Genomic DNA, 23163 nt, shown 5'->3' with positions numbered 1-23163 from the left:
TGCCCTCTGTTGTTGCTGGAGGGCGACTACCTCCAACTGCCCAGTATCGTCCATCATGAGTCTCCTCCACATAGGCCGCTCTTTACACTGCTGGTACCAGTCATTCGCAAGTCAATTCAGTTCCACATCCTCTTGTACCACATCATTTAATCTCTTCTCTAGCCCGTGCCGCGCCTGTTTAGCCCCCTTTAATGCAGTGGTTAGGGAGGCGTGGTACATGACCCAGCCAATGTAGCATTACCTGCTGGAGGCGCTTACCGATGGGACTTTGTCCAGATCTGTCAAGGATTGTGAGCTCACACAATTCAGCCTGGTTAAACCCAGGATGGATCGTAGGAAGGCCATCCTGAATGTTTATAACCGGCGAAGATGTTCCATTAGGGGGGTCCACGTTTGGCAAGCATCGAGAAGGAAGGGCATGACCGTGGCCGAGAAGATCCGAAGACTGCTGTGGAGCGACAGATATCAGGTAGCTTCCACACAGCGTTATGCAACCGATGAAAAGATAATGCCGCTCGACTGATTCGGAGTGAGACCTCTTCTGTCAAACCGGAGTTGGTCATAAGCACACTATCCAGATGTGGAAAACTATCCAATTTACAACTGCCCCATCACCAATGGGGAGTTAATGGATGGAGGGTTTAATGCAGACATGGGCTGGGCTTTTTAATCCGGCCCCCCGAACGTGTCCAAATATTATTAAATTAAAATTTACCTTTCACCTGTAATGCCCTCATTTCCCCATTAGATGGAGCACTTTGACCGGGAGTGTGGTAATTGGTTTTTGGCGCAGGCCTCAGATGTTTTCATGATGTTTGATCAGTCACGTTACGACATGTTTTTGTATTGTTCATGTTCGTGCAATTTGTTAAATTGCCTTGCAAATAAATGCTTTGCTACCTGTTAAAGGCCAAATCCTTTCATGTAATGATTTTTACATGTCATTTATATTAGTTCACACAAACACTCCATCCATCTGTTCCTGGCCCGGCCCCTCTGTCAAATTTTAGAACCCATTGTGGCCTGCGAGTCCAAAAATTCGCCCACCCCTTGTTTAATGGCACAACATAGCGAGGCAGGTGCTTAGTTTTGGTGGGGCTGATGGTTAAGGCCCCACCTCTTAGTGCAGGGGTGGGGAACCTTTTTTGTGCCAAGGGCCATTTGGATATTTATAACATCATTCGCGGGCCATACAAAATCATCAACTTAAAAATGAGCCTATTATATTTGGTCAAACATTTAATTAACTCACCCCTAATGCGATGGCTGTAATTGCTTCTCTTTGGTGAGGCTTGTGGAGATATTAGCTGGCATTGATGATGTTAGCTGGTATTGATGATGTTAGTTGGTATTGATGATGTTGCTACTCCCAACTGCTTTTCCAGGTTTGCTCCAAGATTGATTGAATTTCGAGTCCCGCCTGCGGTTGCCTTGGCAGGGCCTGACCAAATGATTTCGCAGGCCTCATGGCCGGCGGGCCGGACGTTCCCCACCCCTGTCTAGTGGCACGCTCCAGGTCTAGATCATTCGCATACGTAACATGGATGACAAATCGGGAGCAAGCTCTCAAGCGCACCCGGGCATCAATCCGCCTCCCATTGTATCTATATCAGATATAGATTGCTCCGGTACGGACATGGAAGGTTTCTCGAACGACGTGGACCAAAAATATTTTAAACAGTGTACGGAGCCAGAGGACATTACTGTCGAACCCCAAGGTTAACGGGGAATAGCTTCGACTTCCGGCCAAGTAGCTTTACTCGGCCCTGCTCAATATCATGGAAGTCTTTTTGATTTAAAGCTTTCGTGACTGCAGTAATTCATATTCTTAGTTTTTTCGGTAAAGTCACGTTGAAGAGAAACAACAAAATAACAAAATATATATAAAACAATAAAAAATTCTCACGACGTTTCGACCATAACTCCCCCCTTTCTCCAGTTATAGCTAACATTTTCATGGAGAAATTTGAGACTGACGCCATCCAGACTGCCACTCTGCGCCCAACCTTATGGAAGAGGTACGTGGATGACACTTTTGTCATCTGGCCACATGGCCGGCCTGCTCTAGACCAATTCTTCGACCACATCAATTCCATACACCCAGCCATCAGATTTACCATGGAAGTCGAAATAGATGGCAAGATACCTTTTTTGGATGTCCTAATTAAAAAGAGACCTGATGGTTCAATGAGCCACTCTGTCTACAGGAAAGCTACCCATACGGATGCTTATCTGAAACCGGATTCCCACCACCATCCATCACAGAAGAATTCTCTCATCAAGACTCTGTATCATAGAGCCCAATGCATATCCGACCAGGAACACATAAGCAGTGAACTCAAGCACGTACACCAAGCTCTTAGGGCTAATGCTTACTCCGACTATACAATCCGCAAAGCTATCACTCAAACCATGAAGAAGAACCCTCTTGAGGAGCCTTTCAAAACCATCACTTTACCCTACATTGCTGGGATCACAAAAAAGATCTCCAAAATCTTGAATAAACACAAGATCCAGGTCCGTTTCAACACATTACATAAAATCCGTGATCTGGTTCCGTCTGTAAAAGATGTGATTCCAGACATACAATACCCTGGTGTCTACAAACTAAGTTGCCTCTGTGGTAGTAGTTACATTGGAGAAACCAAACGCCATGTCTCGGACCGCATTCGTGAACATAAAGCAGACCTTAAACACGGTAGGACCAACACCTCGGCCGTAGCAGATCATTGTTCTAATTCAGTAGGCTCACATGCCATTGACTTTTCCAAGACGGAGGTTCTTTGTAAGCCATCTGGCTTCCATGAGAGATTCGTTCATGAGGCTATCCACATATACAAGCACAGAGACAATTTCAACCGAGAAGATGGATTCTATCTTAGCAATCATTGGAAAGATTTGATCAATCATTTCAGTTCTTGATTGATTGTTCACGCTTACAGTGGCTTTCAGACAGCATACATTATAAAAAATTTCGTCTCCCCCCTCCTCTTTTCAAAAAAATAGATGGACTAGTCCTGGGCAAACTGCCAATCGCTGCGCGTGACGCCAACGTTTTTTTTATAAATAAATAAATGTGCCGTTTTTTAAAATAAATGTATGCAAACCGACACACCTGATGATGACCGTTTGAGTTATGGTCGAAACGTCGTGAGAATTTTTTATTGTTTTATATATATTTTGTTATTTTGTTGTTTCTCTTCAACGTGACTTTACCGAAAAAACTAAGAATATCATGGAAGTCCTTAATTATTGTGAGCAGAGAGTCAGAGACTCCGAAAGCATGAAGAACAACCCAGAGTCCAGACCTGTTGATGGTATCATAGGCATTGACCAGGTCAATAAAGCAGAGATGTAAGTCCTGTCGGAATTCAACACTCCTCTGCTGTAGCAAACGGAAGGAAGATGTGGCATCTGTGGCTGCCCTGGCCTGAAACCACAATGGGGCTCCCCAATCCTCTTCTCAGCATGCCTCGCAAGGTGATGTTGAATAATCCTTGCCAGGACTTTTTCCGGCACTCTAACACAAGCACAGACTCTAACCAAAACTATCGAATAATTACACGGTTTATTTAAAATTGCACTTTCAATTAATGTGCCTATTAATGTCATTATTTCGGCAAAAAATGTTTTTTATCTTAAACTAGTGCAATGAAAAAAATACCCTTTATTGTAAAATTTGCAAAATAAAGACGATCTAATTCCTGTACTGTTTTAGTTTATCTTTCTGAATACACATTTAATGAAAATGTGTTTTAGTGAATGGTTGTTTTTGAAGGTGATATCGTGTAAATGTTTTCCAAAGCTGCTTATGCAGCCGTCACCATCTCCAGCCGTGATTTCTCCACTTCTGTCCGAAGCCATCACCATCTCTTACGGATTTGCAATGCAAAAATCTGTCTGGCTACTGCCCACCGGTTGATTTATTCGATCCATCTTCGCAGTGGACGCTCTATTGGTTGTGTTCCCTCCTTTAGCTCCCATTCCCACGTTAGTCACGACCACCGGCCGTCATCTCTTCAAGTTGTGTGTCCTGTCTCACCCCACCTTTCTAAACTAAAATTACGACTTTAATTTGCATATGATGTCCAATTGACGTGTCTGTCTTCCATTCTCAGTTTAATTCCTAGCATGTGCATCTCTATGCTTCCTTGTGCACTTCTCAACATTGGTTCCATTGTCTTCGTCAATGCCCATGTTTGTGATGCATCTGTTGTTGCAAGTCATATCCACTGATTAAAAAAACGTTCTGCTTTAGGAAAATGGCTTTGTTACGTTTCATGATTTAAGTTCAGATTCCAATCAGCACTGTGCTCTGCCCTGATACACCTCTCTTAATAATTTTCATCCCTCTCCCCCTTCAACAACCGCCCCACGTATAAATGCACTTCTATGTTTTCAAGTTGTGTCCCTGTTCTTTTTGTTCAATTTGTTATTCCCCCGCACCTCCAATAAGCATGGTTGCCTGCGTATGGTGCGAAAGAAGTTCAGCATGCAAACATACGCTGCGTTGAAAACTTACTCTACAGCATATTCACACTGGAGACGCAGGAGGGTGCTGCTATGAGATTGCCACATTTTTGACTGTAGACCAAGCCTGGACAGATTTCTCAGTCAGCACTCAGTCTAGAATTATCAGAACTACACAGTAAACGACACAATGCGGGTGCTATATCTCGTAAGAATGAATACCCACCACCTAAACACAAATGGTAATTCCTGGACAGGTGACAACTCTAGCCATGCCCATGAAAAAATACATAGTGACTAACTTGGAGACGTAACTTCTTCGAGGCAATTCTTTAATTACACACCGAGCATACTGTTACACACTCTCTGCTGTAATACAACGCTCTGTCCCTCGCTTAAACGCAACTCTGCACTGGTGGCTAGCCTACAACACAACGCTCGCCATCTGACACTGACGGCGCTGAACTAAGACAGGCAACTACTGCTAGCAGCACAATTATCAAGTGGATGACGTCAGTGACGAAGGCGACGATCTTCAACAGCAACGACGACGACGACGGCGATCCCACTCCAAACGATGGCCCTCATCCCCTACTCGGGGTCCCCTTTAATCCTGTAAGCGTGGCCTCGCTCCACTCCGGCCACGCTCCCCTTCTAGAATCTACTAGCAGGCTCTCGACGTGTCCTACCCGAGATCCTTCTCAGGTCTATCACGTGGTCTGCTGTCAATCAGGGCTGCTTCACTCTGCAGATCCCCTTCCCTGCCAGCAGCCAACGCTATGCTACGTAGTGACCAATTCTATGTGACTACACATACACAACATCTTGACCATCACTCGCCTATGCGGATGATAAAATATCAAGCATTGGAGATTTAATTCTGATCTACTGTTGTTCGTTTTGATTGATTTTGGCACAGTTTAAAATATATATATTTTCATATCAGTACCAGCGGAAGTACCCAGCGTTTCCCGGGGGAAAAATATATTTACAAACTTGTCTTCTCTTAAAAACATAACATATACATACACAAACACTAAGCTATTGTGCCCTTTGTCCATTTGTCCGTCAACAAAATTATAGGAGCGACACTGGAAAAACGGCGTATTCTATTATTTAATTTATTTTCTGTCAACGTGACTTTACCGAAAGAACCAAAGAGTAATTCCTGCAGTCACGAAAACTTTGAATCTAGTTTTAGCGTGTTAATGTTAAATAAACGTGTTGTCTCCTATAGAAGCCTGAGTCTCCATTTGAGCCCACTACAACTGGTGTTGGAAGTGGCCAAACGTTATTTAATTATCTATAGATTATGGAGACTAGGCGAACAATACGTACCAGGTCTCCAGATGAAGAGGACGACGACCCACCGGCCCCGGGGATGTCGGCGCAATCCCCCAGCCCCCACTGGGGGCCTGGGGTGTCCACCTCCGGTTCCAAACCGCCCTCCAAATTGCCTTACCTACGAGTCCTACTTGGTACAGGCCGGACCCGCTATTGCCCCCTGTTGGGCCCTGACTGCAGCTACATATTTTCCAGTAGTGGTGGCGGCGTATTACGCCTGACAATTACCCACCACATTAAGAAGCACGATGGTAGCTTGCAGTTGTGTGTCGACTTTAGGAAGCTTCATAAGATATCAGTGGCTGACGCGTATCCTCTCCCTCGGATGGACGATTCCCTGGACGCTCTGGCGGGAGCACAGAACTTCTCCACCCTTGATCTCCTGTCCGGATTTTGGCATTTGCCACTAAATGAGGCCTCTAAACCCAAACGGCTTTTCGAACACCTCAAGGCCTGTTTGAATTAAATCAGCTTCCCATGGGACTCCATGCAGCACCGGCTACGTTCCAACGACTGATGGAGCTGGTGCTGGCAGGACTTCAATGGGACTCATGCTTAATATACCTCGACGATGTCATCGTCTTCAGCCGTACGTTCAAAGAACATCTTGATTGGTTACGCGCTGTCTTTCTTAAAATGCGAGCGGCCCATCTCAAATTCAAGCCGCAGAAGTGTTACCCCCTTCAGAAATCCGTGCGGTATCTCGGTCATATTGTCAGTAAATCGGGCATTGCGATAGATCCCGACAAAACCACGTGTGTTCGGACGTGGCCGACCCCCACGTTCATGATGCAGGTGCAGAGTTTTATTGGTTTTGCGTCTTATTATCGCCGGTTTGTCACTGGGTTCGCTACCTTCGCAAAACCTCTCCACGCCTTGACGGTTATGGGTCAGAGGTTTCATTGGGGGGAGGAGGAAGCCGCATTTGTTGCGCTTCGCAATTCCCCTCCGCTACTCTGACTTTGCCATGCCGTGCGTCCTTGATACTGACGCAACCAACACCAGCATTGGCGCGGTTCTGTCCCAGGTTGTCAACGGGGTGGAGTGTGTTGTTGCATACGGCAGCAGAGTGCTGTCGCCAGCCGAACAGCGTTACTGTGTCACGCGCCGGGAACTATTCAGGTCTCCCGCATTAACGAGTTGATTGCTCTGGACATCCCTGGTTCAGTTCCCGTCACCCCTCGTGGGAATAAATATTTGTTGGTTGGCGTAGAATATTTATCGCGCTGGCCGATGGCCTGGCAGCTATGGATGGGATCCATCCGGTAGTGCCACCTAGGCACATGCCATGGTATAATGGTGAGCACACAGGACTTGTAATCAATACAGAGGTACTATGTACAGGGGCGGCAAGCAGCTAAAAAATGGTGCACGTTTATTATAAATACGACATTCTCAAATGGTTTCGAAATTAAGTGTCTTATCAGCAGAATCGTGCAGAGTTTCTGCCGAACATACACAGCATTAGTTCCTAAAACACTTTGGCAGAGTTGGTGTCACTGCCCGGGAAAGGAACATTAATGGTGATTTTGTGGAAAGTCAGGTGAAATGGGTGGTTGGTCAGACTGACCAGCACCCTGTGCTGTGTGGATCGCTCGTGGTTCTGGCCACCAATCGCAAAGCAAATTGGTTGCAGAGACTTCCACGTGTAGAGTGACTTCAGTTGTGTGCAACCGAGTTGCGCAACTGCTTGCACCGGCTGTGGCCGTGTGCGGAAAGCTAACTCGGGTCAAACCTGGGTTTCGAAGCGCGGTGTAGCGTTAACCATGACACTACCGCTCCCCACAATCACACACACGTGAAGATCGACACCAAATACGTGCTCTGTTGCACCGCACAGCAACTCACACGCACACTGCAGTGTCCAATAACAACACAAATGTATTAATCATGACAACCACCTGCTCTGCCACTCAAAGCAATGTCCATCACATGGCCATCAACGCGACACATATAGTTCATCACGGTCACCCGACCAGCAGGAGTCACGTGTGTGAGCAGTCCGTGAATGTCGCCGGGCTATGGTGATGCAGTGGTGTGGGTTGGACAAGGGGCGGATGATGATGTCTGTCTTGGAAATCTGTGGAGCGGCACGGAACAAAAGTGGGACGGGTGGCCCAGTGTGGAGCAGGAGCCGCTCGGCTGGGACGAAGGTGGGGAGGAATCCACTGATCCGGTGGAGGCGTGGGGAGGAGGGCGGGACGCCGCGTGAAGCGCGACTCGTGGGAGTGGTGCCAGGCAGAAGGGGCACCTGGGACTCCGTACGCGGGACCCCGGCCGTTGCACCTGGGCTGGGGGGGGATCCACTGCCCTGCAGGTGGAGCGAGGCGGGGGGGAAGGTGCTCTCGGTCTGGGTGGTTGGGACGAATCAATGCGGATGGAGTTGAGGATTCGAGAGGAGGTTTGCGGAGGCGGGGAGGAAGGCGGCTGTTGCGGGACTTGCGGTAATGCTGCCGTGAAGAACAGGGAGCAAAAGACTCGTGTGCCGGGCCCGGTCTGGTATCACGGTGGCATGGAGGAACCCAGGGCTCTGGTGGAGGTGGAGGCAGGTGGAAAGCAGGGAGCTCCCAATCCTGGGGGTTAGCTTGATTACTCATGGGTGGAGGTGATGGTGCGAGTGGCGGTGGTGGCGACAGTGGCAGTGGAAGCGATGGCAGAAGTGGAGGTTGAGGCAATGGCAGGATTGAAGGTGGAGTCGATGTCAGCAGTGGGGGTAGAGTTGATATCAGTGGTGGAGGCAATGGCCTGAGTAGAGATGGAGGCGATGGCAGCAGTGGAGTTGAGGATTCGAGAGGACGTTTGCGGAGGCGGGGAGGAAGGCGGCTGTTGCGGGACTTGCGGTAACCCTGCCGCGAAGAACAGGGAGCAAAAGACTCGTGTGCCGGGCCCGGTCTGGTATCACGGTGGGGTGGAGGAGCCCAGGGCTCTGGTGGAGGTGGAGGTGGAGGCAGGTGGAAAGCAGGGAGCTCCCAATCCTGGGGGTTAGCTTGATTACTCATGGGTGGAGGTGATGGTGCGAGTGGCGGTGGTGGCGATAGTGGCAGTGGAGGCGATGTCAGAAGTGAAGGTTGAGGCAATGGCAGGAGTGAAAGTGGAGTCGATGTCAGCAGTGGGGGTAGAGATGATATCAGTGGTGGAGGCAATGGCCTGAGTAGAGATGGAGGCGATGGCCTGAGTAGAGGTAGAGGCGATGGCCTGAGTAGAGGTGGAGACGATGGCATGAGTAGAGGTGGAGACGATGGCATGAGTAGAGGTGGAGGCGATGGCCTGAGTAGAGGTGGAGGCGATGGCCTGAGTAGAGATGGAGGCGATGGCCTGAGTAGAGGTGGAGGCGATTGCCTGAGTGGAGATGGAGGCGATGGCCTGAGTAGAGGTGGAGGCGATGGCCTGAGTAGAGGTAGAGGCGATGGCCTGAGTAGAGGTGGAGGCGATGCCTGAGTTGAGGTGGAGATGATGGCAGGAGTAGAGGTGGAGGCGATGGCCTGAGTAGAGATGGAGGCGATGGCCTGAATAAAGGTGGAGGCGATGGCCTGAGTGGAGGTAGAGGCGATTGCCTGAGTGGAGGTGGAGGCGATGGCCCGAGTGGAGGTGGAAAAGATGGCCCGAGTGGAGGTGGAGGCGATGGCCCGAGTAGAGGTGGAGGCGATGGAAGCAGTGGAGGTGGAGTTGATATCAGTGGGGGAGGCGATGGCCTGAGTAGAGATGGAGACGATGGCCTGAGTGGAGGTGGAGGCGATGGCCTGAGTAGAGGTGGAGGCGATGGCCTGAGTAGAGGTGGAGGCGATGGCCCGAGTGGAGGTGGAGGCGATGGCCCGAGTGGAGGTGGAGGCGATGGCCCGAGTGGAGGTGGAGGCGATGGAAGCATTGGAGGTGGAGTTGATATCAGTGGGGGAGGCGATGGCCTGAGTAGAGATGGAGGCGCTGGCCTGAGTGGAGGTGGAGGCGATGGCAGCGGGGGAGGCGATGGCAGCGGTGGAGGCGATGGCCCGAGTAGAGATGGAGGCAATGGCCCGAGTGGAGGTGGAGGCGATGGCCCCAGTGGGAGCGATGGCCTGAGTGGAGCTGGATTCTTCAGGTGAGGAGCACAGCTCTGCTTGGTTCCGGGGCTGCTTCCCTTCCCCTGCGCCCGCCGCTTTCGTCTCCGTGCCGCGGCCATACGAGCCCGGGGACTCGGTGCTCGGCCGAGACCTCCACCTTTCTTTCTCTGCAGCGCCCGGGAAATCTTCCTCCTTCCGGTCCTCATCCTCATTCTCATCGCTCTCTGGAAAAGTTACGAAAAACATCAACGGCGTCATTAGCTGAATCTCCCTGCTCCGTGTCTGTGAGTGTGTTGTGACCCTGGGGACAGACTTGCGAGTTTGTTTTTTACGTTTTTGAGCCAGGAGGCCAGGATTGGGAAAAACTTGGGCCACTTTTCATCCAGGCAACTGGAGAGCAGCACAGACTAAGTCTTACTTACCAAACATTTAAACTAACAACAGCATACTCTTTGGTTTCTTTCGGTAAAGTCACGTAGATAGAAAAATAACTAATAAAGTGAAACCTTGGATTGCGAGCATAATTCCTTCTGGAAACGTGCTCTTAATCCAAAGCACTCGTATATCAAAGCGAATTTCCCCCATAAGAAATAATGGAAACTCAGATGATTTGTTCCACAAACCAAAAATACCGTATTCATATAAAAAATATTAATACAAAATACCTTTTTATATTTTTATTATTTAATATAAAGTAATCAAATTTATTAATTACATTTAATCGTGGCTGGTGTAAGGGAGACGAGATAGAGGATGGTTATTGTGTAGGACGACTTTCACTTGCAGTACAGTTACTAAAGAACAGTCACTACACATGGACACAAAATAAAAAAAATGCTTTACGCACACACACGTATTCACAACACTACAGTACTGTAGTAAACAGTACACACGTGGTCACAACACTATAGTACTGTAGTAAAGAGTATACACGTGGTCACAACACTATAGTACTATAGTAAACAGTATACACGTGGTCACAACACTATAGTACTGTAGTAAACAGTACACACGTGGTCACAACACTATAGTACTGTAGTAAACAGTATACACGTGGTCACAACACTATAGTACTATAGCAAACACAGTATACACGTGGTCACAACACTACAGTACTATAGTAAACAGTATACACGTGGTCACAACACTATAGTACTGTAGTAAACAGTACACACTTGGTCACAACACTATAGTACTGTAGGAAAGAGTATACACGTGGTCACAACACTATAGTACTGTAGTAAACAGTATACACGTGGTCACAACACTATAGCACTGTAGTAAACAGTATACACGTGGTCACAACACTATAGTACTATAGTAAACAGTATACACGTGGTCACAACACTATAGTACTGTAGTAAACAGTATACACGTGGTCACAACACTATAGTACTGTGGTAAACAGTACACACGTGGTCACAACACTATAGTACTATAGTAAATAGTACACACGTGGTCACAACACTATACTGTAGTAAACAGTATACACGTGGTCACAACACTATAGTACTGTGGTAAACAGTACACACGTGGTCACAACACTATAGTACTGTAGTAAACAGTATACACGTGGTCACAACACTATAGTACTGTAGTAAACAGTATACACGTGGTCACACCACTATAGTACTGTAGTAAACAGTATTCACGTGGTCACAACACTATAGTACTATAGGAAACAGTATACACGTGGTCACAACACTATAGTACTGTAGTAAACAGTATACACGTGGTCACAACACTATAGTACTGTAGTAAACAGTATACACGTGGTCACAACACTATAGTACTGTAGTAAACAGTATACACGTGGTCACAACACTATAGTACTGTAGTAAACAGTATACACGTGGTCACACTATAGTACTATAGTAAACAGTATACACGTGGTCACAACACTATAGTACTATAGTAAACAGTATACACGTGGTCACAACACTATAGTACTTTAGTAAACAGTATACACGTGGTCACAACACTATAGTACTATAGTAAACAGTATACACGTGGTCACAACACTATAGTACTGTAGTAAACAGTACACACGTGGTCACAACACTATAGTACTGTAGTAAACAGTATACACGTGGTCACAACACTATAGTACTATAGCAAACACAGTATACACGTGGTCACAACACTACAGTACTATAGTAAACAGTATACACGTGGTCACAACACTATAGTACTGTAGTAAACAGTATACACGTGGTCACAACACTATAGTACTGTAGTAAACAGTATACACGTGGTCACAACACTATAGTACTGTAGCAAACAGTATACACGTGGTCACAACACTATAGTACTGTAGTAAACAGTATACACGTGGTCACAACACTATAGTACTATAGTAAATAGTACACACGTGGTCACAACACTATACTGTAGTAAACAGTATACACGTGGTCACAACACTATAGTACTATAGTAAATAGTAAACACGTGGTCACAACACTATACTGTAGTAAACAGTATACACGTGGTCACAACACTATAGTACTATAGTAAATAGTACACACGTGGTCACAACACTATACTGTAGTAAACAGTATACACGTGGTCACAACACTATAGTACTATAGTAAATAGTACACACGTTGTCACAACACTATACTGTAGTAAACAGTATACACGTGGTCACAACACTATAGTACTATAGTAAATAGTTCACACGTGGTCACAACACTATACTGTAGCAAACAGTATACACGTGGTCACAACACTATAGTACTATAGTACATAGTACATACGTGGTCACAACACTATACTGTAGTAAACAGTATACACGTGGTCACAACACTATAGTACAGTGGTAAACAGTACACACCTGGTCACAACACTATAGTACTGTAGTAAACAGTATACACGTGGTCACAACACTATAGTACTGTAGTAAACAGTATACACGTGGTCACACCACTATAGTACTGTAGTAACAGTATAGACGTGGTCACAACATTATAGTACTGTAGTAAACAGTATACACGTGGTCACAACACTATAGTACTGTAGTAAACAGTATACACGTGGTCACAACACTATAGTACTGTAGTAAACAGCATACACGTGGTCACAACATTATAGCACTGTAGTAAACAGTATACACGTGGTCACAACACTATAGTACTGTAGTAAACAGTATACACGTGGTCACAACACTATAGTACTGTAGTAAACAGTATACACGTGGTCACAACACTATAGTACTGTAGCAAACAGTATACACGTGGTCACAACACTATAGTACTGTAGTAAACAGTATACACGTGGTCACAACACTATAGTACTATAGTAAATAGTACACACGTGGTCACAACACTATACTGTAGTAAACAGTATACACGTGGTCACAACACTATAGTACTATAGTAAATAGTAAACACGTGGTCACAACACTATACTGTAGTAAACAGTATACACGTGGTCACAACACTATAGTACTATAGTAAATAGTACACACGTGGTCACAACACTATACTGTAGTAAACAGTATACACGTGGTCACAACACTATAGTACTATAGTAAATAGTACACACGTGGTCACAACACTATACTGTAGTAAACAGTATACACGTGGTCACAACACTATAGTACTATAGTAAATAGTACACACGTGGTCACAACACTATACTGTAGTAAACAGTATACACGTGGTCACAACACTATAGTACAATAGTACATAGTACATACGTGGTCACAACACTATACTGTAGTAAACAGTATACACGTGGTCACAACACTATAGTACAGTGGTAAACAGTACACACCTGGTCACAACACTATAGTACTGTAGTAAACAGTATACACGTGGTCACAACACTATAGTACTGTAGTAAACAGTATACACGTGGTCACACCACTATAGTACTGTAGTAACAGTATAGACGTGGTCACAACACTATAGTACTGTAGTAAACAGTATACACCTGGTCACAACACTATAGTACTGTAGTAAACAGTATACACGTGGTCACAACACTATAGTACTGTAGTAAACAGCATACACGTGGTCACAACATTATAGCACTGTAGTAAACAGTATACACGTGGTCACAACACTATAGTACTGTAGTAAACAGTATACACGTGGTCACACTATAGTAATATAGTAAACAGTATACACGTGGTCACAACACTATAGTACTGTAGTAAACAGTATACACGTGGTGATAACACTATAGTACTGTAGTAAACATTACAAACGTGGTCACAACACTATAGTACTGTAGTAAACATTACACACGTGGTCACAACACTATAGTACTGTATTAAACAGTGTACACGTGGTCACAACACTATAGTACTATAGTAAACAGTACACACGTGGTCACAACACTATAGTACTGTAGTAAACATTACACACGTGGTCACAACACTATAGTACTGTAGTAAACAGTATACACGTGGTCACAACACTATAGTACTGTAGTAAACATTACACACGTGGTCACAACACTATAGTACTGTAGTAAACAGTATACACGTGGTCACAACACTATAGCACTGTAGTAAACAGTATAGACGTGGTCACAACACTATAGTACTGTAGTAAACAGTATACACGTGGTCACAACACTATAGTACTGTAGTAAACAGTATTCACGTGGTCACACTATAGTACTATAGTAAACAGTATACACGTGGTCACAACACTATAGTACTGTAGTAAACATTACACACGTGGTCACAACACTATAGTACTGTAGTAAACATTACACACGTGGTCACAACACTATAGTACTGTAGTAAACAGTGTACACGTGGTCACAACACTATAGTACTATAGTAAACAGTACACACGTGGTCACACCACTATAGTACTGTAGTAAACAGTATACACGTGGTGACAACACTATAGTACTATAGTAAACAGTATACACGTGGTCACAACACTATAGTACTATAGTAAACAGTATACACGTGGTCACAACACTATAGTACTATAGAAAACAGTATACACGTGGTCACAACACTATAGTACTGTAGTAAACAGTATACACGTGGTCACAACACTATAGTACTATAGTAAACAGTATACACGTGGTCACAACACTATAGTACTGTAGTAAACATTACACACGTGGTCACAACACTATAGTACTGTAGTAAACAGTATACACGTGGTCACAACACTATAGTACTGTAGTAAACAGTATACACGTGGTCACACTATAGTACTATAGTAAACAGTATACACGTGGTCACAACACTATAGTACTGTAGTAAACAGTATACACGTGGTCACAACACTATAGTACTGTAGTAAACATTACACACGTGGTCACAACACTATAGTACTGTAGTAAACAGTGTACACATGGTCACAACACTATAGTACTATAGTAAACAGTACACACGTGGTCACACCACTATAGTACTGTAGTAAACAGTATACACGTGGTCACAACACTATAGTACTATAGTAAACAGTATACACGTGGTCACAACACTATAGTACTATAGTAAACAGTATACACGTGGTCACAACACTATAGTACTATAGTAAACAGTATACACGTGGTCACAACACTATAGTACTATAGTAAACAGTATACACGTGGTCACACCACTATAGTACTGTAGTAAACAGTATACACGTGGTCACAACACTATAGTGCGAAAGTAACAGTATACACGTGGTCACAACACCATAGTACTATAGTAAACAGTATACACGTGGTCACAACACTATAGTACTGTAGTAAACAATATACACGTGGTCACAACACTATAGTACTGTAGTAAACAGTATAGACGTGGCCACAACACTATAGTACTGTAGTAAACAGTATACACGTGGTCACAACACTATAGTACTGTAGTAAACAGTATACACGTGGTTACACTATAGTACTATAGTAAACAGTATACACGTGGTCACAACACTATAGTACTGTAGTAAACAGTATACACGTGGTCACAACACTATAGTACTGTAGTAAACATTACACACGTGGTCACAACACTATAGTACTGTAGTAAACATTACACACGTGGTCACAACACTATAGTACTGTAGTAAACAGTGTACACGTGGTCACAACACTATAGTACTATAGTAAACAGTACACACGTGGTCACACCACTATAGTACTGTAGTAAACAGTATACACGTGGTCACAACACTATAGTACTATAGTAAACAGTATACACGTGGTCACAACACTATAGTACTGTAGTAAACAGTATAGACGTGGTCACAACACTATAGTACTATAGTAAACAGTATACACATGGTCACAACACTATAGTACTGTAGTAAACAGTATTCACGTGGTCACACTATAGTACTATAGTAAACAGTATACACGTGGTCACAACACTATAGTACTGTAGTAAACATTACACACGTGGTCACAACACTATAGTACTGTAGTAAACATTACACACGTGGTCACAACACTATAGTACTGTAGTAAACAGTGTACACGTGGTCACAACACTATAGTACTATAGTAAACAGTACACACGTGGTCACACCACTATAGTACTGTAGTAAACAGTATACACGTGGTGACAACACTATAGTACTATAGTAAACAGTATACACGTGGTCACAACACTATAGTACTATAGTAAACAGTATACACGTGGTCACAACACTATAGTACTATAGAAAACAGTATACACGTGGTCACAACACTATAGTACTGTAGTAAACAGTATACACGTGGTCACAACACTATAGTACTATAGTAAACAGTATACACGTGGTCACAACACTATAGTACTGTAGTAAACATTACACACGTGGTCACAACACTATAGTACTGTAGTAAACAGTATACACGTGGTCACAACACTATAGTACTGTAGTAAACAGTATACACGTGGTCACACTATAGTACTATAGTAAACAGTATACACGTGGTCACAACACTATAGTACTGTAGTAAACAGTATACACGTGGTCACAACACTATAGTACTGTAGTAAACATTACACACGTGGTCACAACACTATAGTACTGTAGTAAACAGTGTACACATGGTCACAACACTATAGTACTATAGTAAACAGTACACACGTGGTCACACCACTATAGTACTGTAGTAAACAGTATACACGTGGTCACAACACTATAGTACTATAGTAAACAGTATACACGTGGTCACAACACTATAGTACTATAGTAAACAGTATACACGTGGTCACAACACTATAGTACTATAGTAAACAGTATACACGTGGTCACAACACTATAGTACTATAGTAAACAGTATACACGTGGTCACACCACTATAGTACTGTAGTAAACAGTATACACGTGGTCACAACACTATAGTGCGAAAGTAACAGTATACACGTGGTCACAACACCATAGTACTATAGTAAACAGTATACACGTGGTCACAACACTATAGTACTGTAGTAAACAATATACACGTGGTCACAACACTATAGTACTGTAGTAAACAGTATAGACGTGGCCACAACACTATAGTACTGTAGTAAACAGTATACACGTGGTCACAACACTATAGTACTGTAGTAAACAGTATACACGTGGTTACACTATAGTACTATAGTAAACAGTATACACGTGGTCACAACACTATAGTACTGTAGTAAACAGTATACACGTGGTCACAACACTATAGTACTGTAGTAAACATTACACACGTGGTCACAACACTATAGTACTGTAGTAAACATTACACACGTGGTCACAACACTATAGTACTGTAGTAAACAGTGTACACGTGGTCACAACACTATAGTACTATAGTAAACAGTACACACGTGGTCACACCACTATAGTACTGTAGTAAACAGTGTACACGTGGTCACAACACTATAGTACTATAGTAAACAGTACACACGTGGTCACACCACTACAGTACTATAGTAAACAGTACACACGTGGTCACACCACTATAATACTGTAGTAAACAGTATACACGTGGTCACAACACTATAGTACTATAGTAAACAGTATACACGTGGTCACAACACTATAGTACTATAGTAAACAGTATACACGTGGTCACAACACTATAGTACTATAGTAAACAGTATACACGTGGTCACAACACTATAGTACTATAGTAAACAGTATACACGTGGTCACACCACTATAGTACTGTAGTAAACAGTATACACGTGGTCACAACACTATAGTGCTATAGTAACAGTATACACGTGGTCACAACACCATAGTACTATAGTAAACAGTATACACGTGGTCACAACACGATAGTACTGTAGTAAACAATATACACGTGGTCACAACACTATAGTACTGTAGTAAACAGTATAGACGTGGCCACAACACTATAGTACTGTAGTAAACAGTATACACGTGGTCACAACACTATAGTACTGTAGTAAACAGTATACACGTGGTTACACTATAGTACTATAGTAAACAGTATACACGTGGTCACAACACTATAGTACTGTAGTAAACAGTATACACGTGGTCACAACACTATAGTACTGTAGTAAACATTACACACGTGGTCACAACACTATAGTACTGTAGTAAACATTACACACGTGGTCACAACACTATAGTACTGTAGTAAACAGTGTACACGTGGTCACAACACTATAGTACTATAGTAAACAGTACACACGTGGTCACACCACTATAGTACTGTAGTAAACAGTGTACACGTGGTCACAACACTATAGTACTATAGTAAACAGTACACACGTGGTCACACCACTACAGTACTATAGTAAACAGTATGCACGTGGTCACAACACTATAGTACTGTAGTAAACAGTATAGACGTGGTCACAACACTATAGTACTATAGTAAACAGTATACACATGGTCACAACACTATAGTACTATAGTAAACAGTATACACGTGGTCACAACACTATAGTACTGTAGTAAACAGTATAGACGTGGTCACAACACTATAGTACTATAGTAAACAGTATACACATGGTCACAACACTATAGTACTATAGTAAACAGTATACACGTGGTCACAACACTATAGTACTATAGTAAACAGTATACACGTGGTCACAACACTATAGTACTGTAGTAAACAGTATACACGTGGTCACAACACTATAGTACTGTAGTAAACAGTATACACGTGGTCCCAACACTATAGTACTATAGTAAACAGTATACACGTGGTCCCAACACTATAGTACTATAGTAAATAGTATACACGTGGTCACAACACTACAGTACTATAGTAAACAGTATACACGTGGTCACAACACTATAGTCCTATAGTAAACAGTATACACGTGGTCACAACACTATAGTACCATAGTAAACAGTATACACATGGTCACAACACTATAGTACTATAGCAAACAGTATACACGTGGTCACAACACTATAGTACTGTAGTAAACAGTATACACGTGGTCCCAACACTATAGTACTATAGTAAACAGTATACACGTGGTCACAACACTATAGTACTATAGTAAACAGTATACACGTGGTCACAACACTATAGTACTATAGTAAACAGTATACACGTGGTCACAACACTATAGTACTGTAGTAAATAGTATACACGTGGTCCCAACACTATAGTACTATAGTAAACAGTATAAAGTGGTCCCAACACTATAGTACTATAGTAAACAGTATACACGTGGTCACAACACTATAGTACTGTAGTAAACAGCATACACGTGGTCCCAACACTATAGTACTATAGTAAACAGTATACACGTGGTCACAACACTACAGTACTATAGTAAACAGTATGCACGTGGTCACAACACTATAGTACTGTAGTAAACAGTATAGACGTGGTCACAACACTATAGTACTATAGTAAACAGTATACACATGGTCACAACACTATAGTACTATAGTAAACAGTATACACGTGGTCACAACACTATAGTACTGTAGTAAACAGTATACACGTGATCCCAACACTATAGTACTATATTAAACAGTATACACGTGGTCACAACACTATAGTACTGTAGTAAACAGTATACACGTGGTCCCAACACTATAGTACTATAGTAAACAGTATACACGTTGGTCACAACACTATAGTACTGTAGTAAACAGTATACACGTGGTCAAAACACTATAGTACTATAGTAAACAGTATACACGTGGTCACAACACCATAGTACTGTAGTAAACAGTATACACGTGGTCACAACACTATAGTACTATAGTAAACAGTATAAGCGTGGTCACAACACCATAGTACTGTAGTAAACAGTATACACGTGGTCACAACACTATACTACTATAGTAAACAGTATACACGTGGTCACAACACTATAGTACTATACTCGTCTTGCAAAACACTCGCAGACCAAGTTACTCGCAATCCAAGGTATCACTGTAGATCACGACGTTTCGATCGTAACAAAAGCAATCGCCTTCAGGTGAAATAATACAGTAGGCGGACTGCTGAGACAGGAAGAAATGTAGCGAGAGAGCTACTGCAACCAAACGTTACACTATATACGTTTGTGGTGGGATTTGCAAGTAAATGTAAGATCGCAGAGCAAGCATACCCCGGCTAATCCCTCGGCTACTCCGAGGGGGAGTGGGAGCGGAGGGGCTGCCGTAACGGGCGAGATAGTGGGGGTGAAATTTACAGAGGGTACAAGCTGATAGAAAAAAGATCAAACTCAGCAAACTTAGAAATGTAATGCAACTCATTGAGTCGGCCAACACAACAAATAATACTTTGCCTGGTTGATCACCGTCCTTCTCTGCTTGTGTGTCTGTGTGTCTCCCTGTTGTGGGGAGCGGTGGTGCAGCTGTTAGCGCTACGCTGCGCTATGAACCTGGCGACCCGGGTTCGATTCCCGCTCACGGCCAACACCAGTGACGATTATCTGAACCGGTCCCGGGCCTCCCCTAGGTCGACTCAGCCTCAAATGAGTACCTGGTGCGGTGTGTACACATCGCCACTGGGGAGACAAAGGCGGTCGGGCGTGGTGCTGGCCACCCACCCCCTCGTGTACTGTTCCGGCCTTCATAGGTGCTCGCTAACAGCACTTGCCCCTACAGTCTGTGCAGGCTATACGGGGGATCTTTGTGTCTCCCTGTCTGTGTTTGGTCTCTCTCTCAAATTTAGTTTCACCTGATGACGACTGCTTGGGTTGCAATCGAAACGTCGTATTCTATTATTTATTTTATTTTCTTTCTACGTGACTTTACCGAAAGACCATTGAGTAACAACAGTGTTTTTAAGAATCACAGCTAAGAGACAAACAACAACATTATATTTTCTATTAAACATAACATTTTAATAACATGTAAAAACATACTTTAAATCTCATCACTGCTCCTCATACTCAATCCGTGATCAGTGCCGGATTATCCTCGGAACAAAATAATCATTAGCTGTGGGCCCCGCACTTTCAAGGGCCCCGTGCTAAATGATCTCACGCTATAAATCCCGGTTCAGTGATTCTGTACTTGCACTATTACTATAGTAAAATTACAATTACTTTACAATGCAAGTTAAAAACTTCGTGTTTTATAATTGTGTTTTTTTATTTGTTCTGGGCACCTTTATAATATAAGCTACAGGACCCGCACGAGCTTAATCCGGCACTGTCCGGGATACTGTTCCAGTGCCCAACCAGGCTGTTGAAGACACCGTGAGTGGAGTTGAGGGGGATCGGTGGAGGTGTGAAGGCGGCGAGTGATGCCGACGGGCTGCGAGGGGGTCATCCGAGAGGGTGCCCAGTGGGGAGATGAAGCAATGAAATCGCTCCACGTGCAGGTGCTGGGTGGATTACTGCACAGCGGCATCGTGGGAGGTGGCGACGGCTCGTGGAGGTCTCTACCCACTAGTGGATTGACCATGGCTGATGGTGGTGGTGATGATGTTGGATGTTGCTCACTCACTTGGCGACGTATGAAACGCCAGAGATGCACGGCGATGTGCAGGGTGTTCAGCGGCACGGTGGAGCTGATGGCCTCCTTGCAGCCGCTGTACAGTTGACCCACAGCGTGGAGCAGAGCAGGGAGCGCGCTGTCCACTATGGCCTGGCAGCTGCTGCTCAGCTCACCCATAGCCTGCAGGAGGGCAGGGAGCACGCTGTCCACAATGTCCTCACTGTGGCTACTGAACATCGGTCCCCAGGTGGCGACCCCTGCTGGTGCAGAGACGTTCTTCATGAGTCCGGAGTAGTTGATCGTGGTGGTGGTGGTGTTGGAGCCGTTGATGACCGAACCCCCACGCCGAGATCCTCCGAGGAGTTCCACCATCGGCTGCGTGAGCAGCAGAACCAAAGTGAGGACAGCCGTGAAGATCGCCATGGTGGTGGTGGCGAAGTTCTCTGAAGACCTCGAATTGGAGGAGCAGCGTGGGGCAAGGTGGTTGCCTCTCCAGTAGCCGACTCCACTCTGGCCTCTGCCGTGACGTCACCGGGCCATGACGTCACCGTGGCGTCAGAGGTTTCCACGGCTCTTACGTCATTATAGCATTTGGAACGTGGCTGTGCAATGGAACATCAACACGTGATGCACTACAACACTGTATTGTTTATAGAATTGTAATACAATACTAATTATTCACATCTGAGACACGAGTGACGCTCTAGATTCTGTGCGGATGGAGGAAGCCCCTGGGAGCAGCTGCGTCATTCTGGACGCTTCTATCTGCCCCTGGCATCTGCTCGTAGCTACTGCCAGGGCTATAAAAGCAGCTCCTGTAGCTGCACTGGCAGAACATCGGCAGAGGAGGGAGCAACGCTCACAGCTGAAGCGAGCCTCACTGTGAAGCACATCAACAAGCATTTCCCTGAGTGTTTACTTCTCTGCGATGCACGTGATGGAGAGGAGCGTCTGGCCAGGCGGGCCGGTCTGGAACCCCCACGGTGAAAGTCTCTTCCAGCAGCTGCAGCGAGACATGAGGAGCGAGATCGAGAGGATGGAGAGAATCTTCCGTGGAGTCGATCAGCTCAGCAGCCACACGCGGGCTCCGGGCAGCCTCGGAGACGCACTGCTGCAGCAGCCGGCCGTGAGCAGTGGGTTCCAGATTGAAGATCCACAGGAGCAGGGAGGCGGGTTTGTCGCGTCCCTGGACGTGCAGGACTTCTCCCCACAGGACCTGGCCGTGAAGGTGTCTGGAGACAAGCTGGTGGTGGCCGGACGGCGCGAGGTGAAGAGCGGAGAAGTCAGCAGCGGCAGCTACAGCCACAGCTGCCAGGAGTTCCACAGGGAGACGCAGCTGCCCAGGGACGTGGACCCGCAGAGCGTGAGCTGCTGCTTGACTGAAGACGGGAAGCTGAAGTTCAAGGCTCAGCGCCGCGCCCTCCCTGCAGCGGCCGAGAGGGTGGTGGTCATTGAGCAGCCAGCGACAGCGACTCCTGGCACGGCCTCTCAGT

At 44.8% G+C, this 23163-nt stretch overlaps 1 protein-coding gene across 1 annotated transcript in view; it reads right to left on the bottom strand.

Annotated features, from left to right (window-relative positions):
* Window positions 1-7677: 7677 nt before the first annotated feature.
* The window catches only part of LOC142929154 (uncharacterized), a 216479-nt gene continuing 200993 nt past the window's right edge, over window positions 7678-23163 (bottom strand). Inside the window, exon 2 of the mRNA XM_076069793.1 lies at window positions 7678-10075. Within this exon, the coding sequence (XP_075925908.1) occupies window positions 7800-10075 (2276 nt within the window). The 3' untranslated portion in view covers window positions 7678-7799. The remainder of the gene's footprint in view (window positions 10076-23163) is intronic.

This window comes from Petromyzon marinus, chromosome 25 (assembly GCF_048934315.1).
Source record: "Petromyzon marinus isolate PM22_M1 ecotype Great Lakes invasive population chromosome 25, UKy_Petmar_22M1.pri1.0, whole genome shotgun sequence".
Taxonomy (NCBI): domain Eukaryota; kingdom Metazoa; phylum Chordata; class Hyperoartia; order Petromyzontiformes; family Petromyzontidae; genus Petromyzon; species Petromyzon marinus.
The sequence above is the reverse complement of the archived record's forward strand: the minus strand, read 5'-3'. Positions and strand labels throughout refer to the sequence as shown.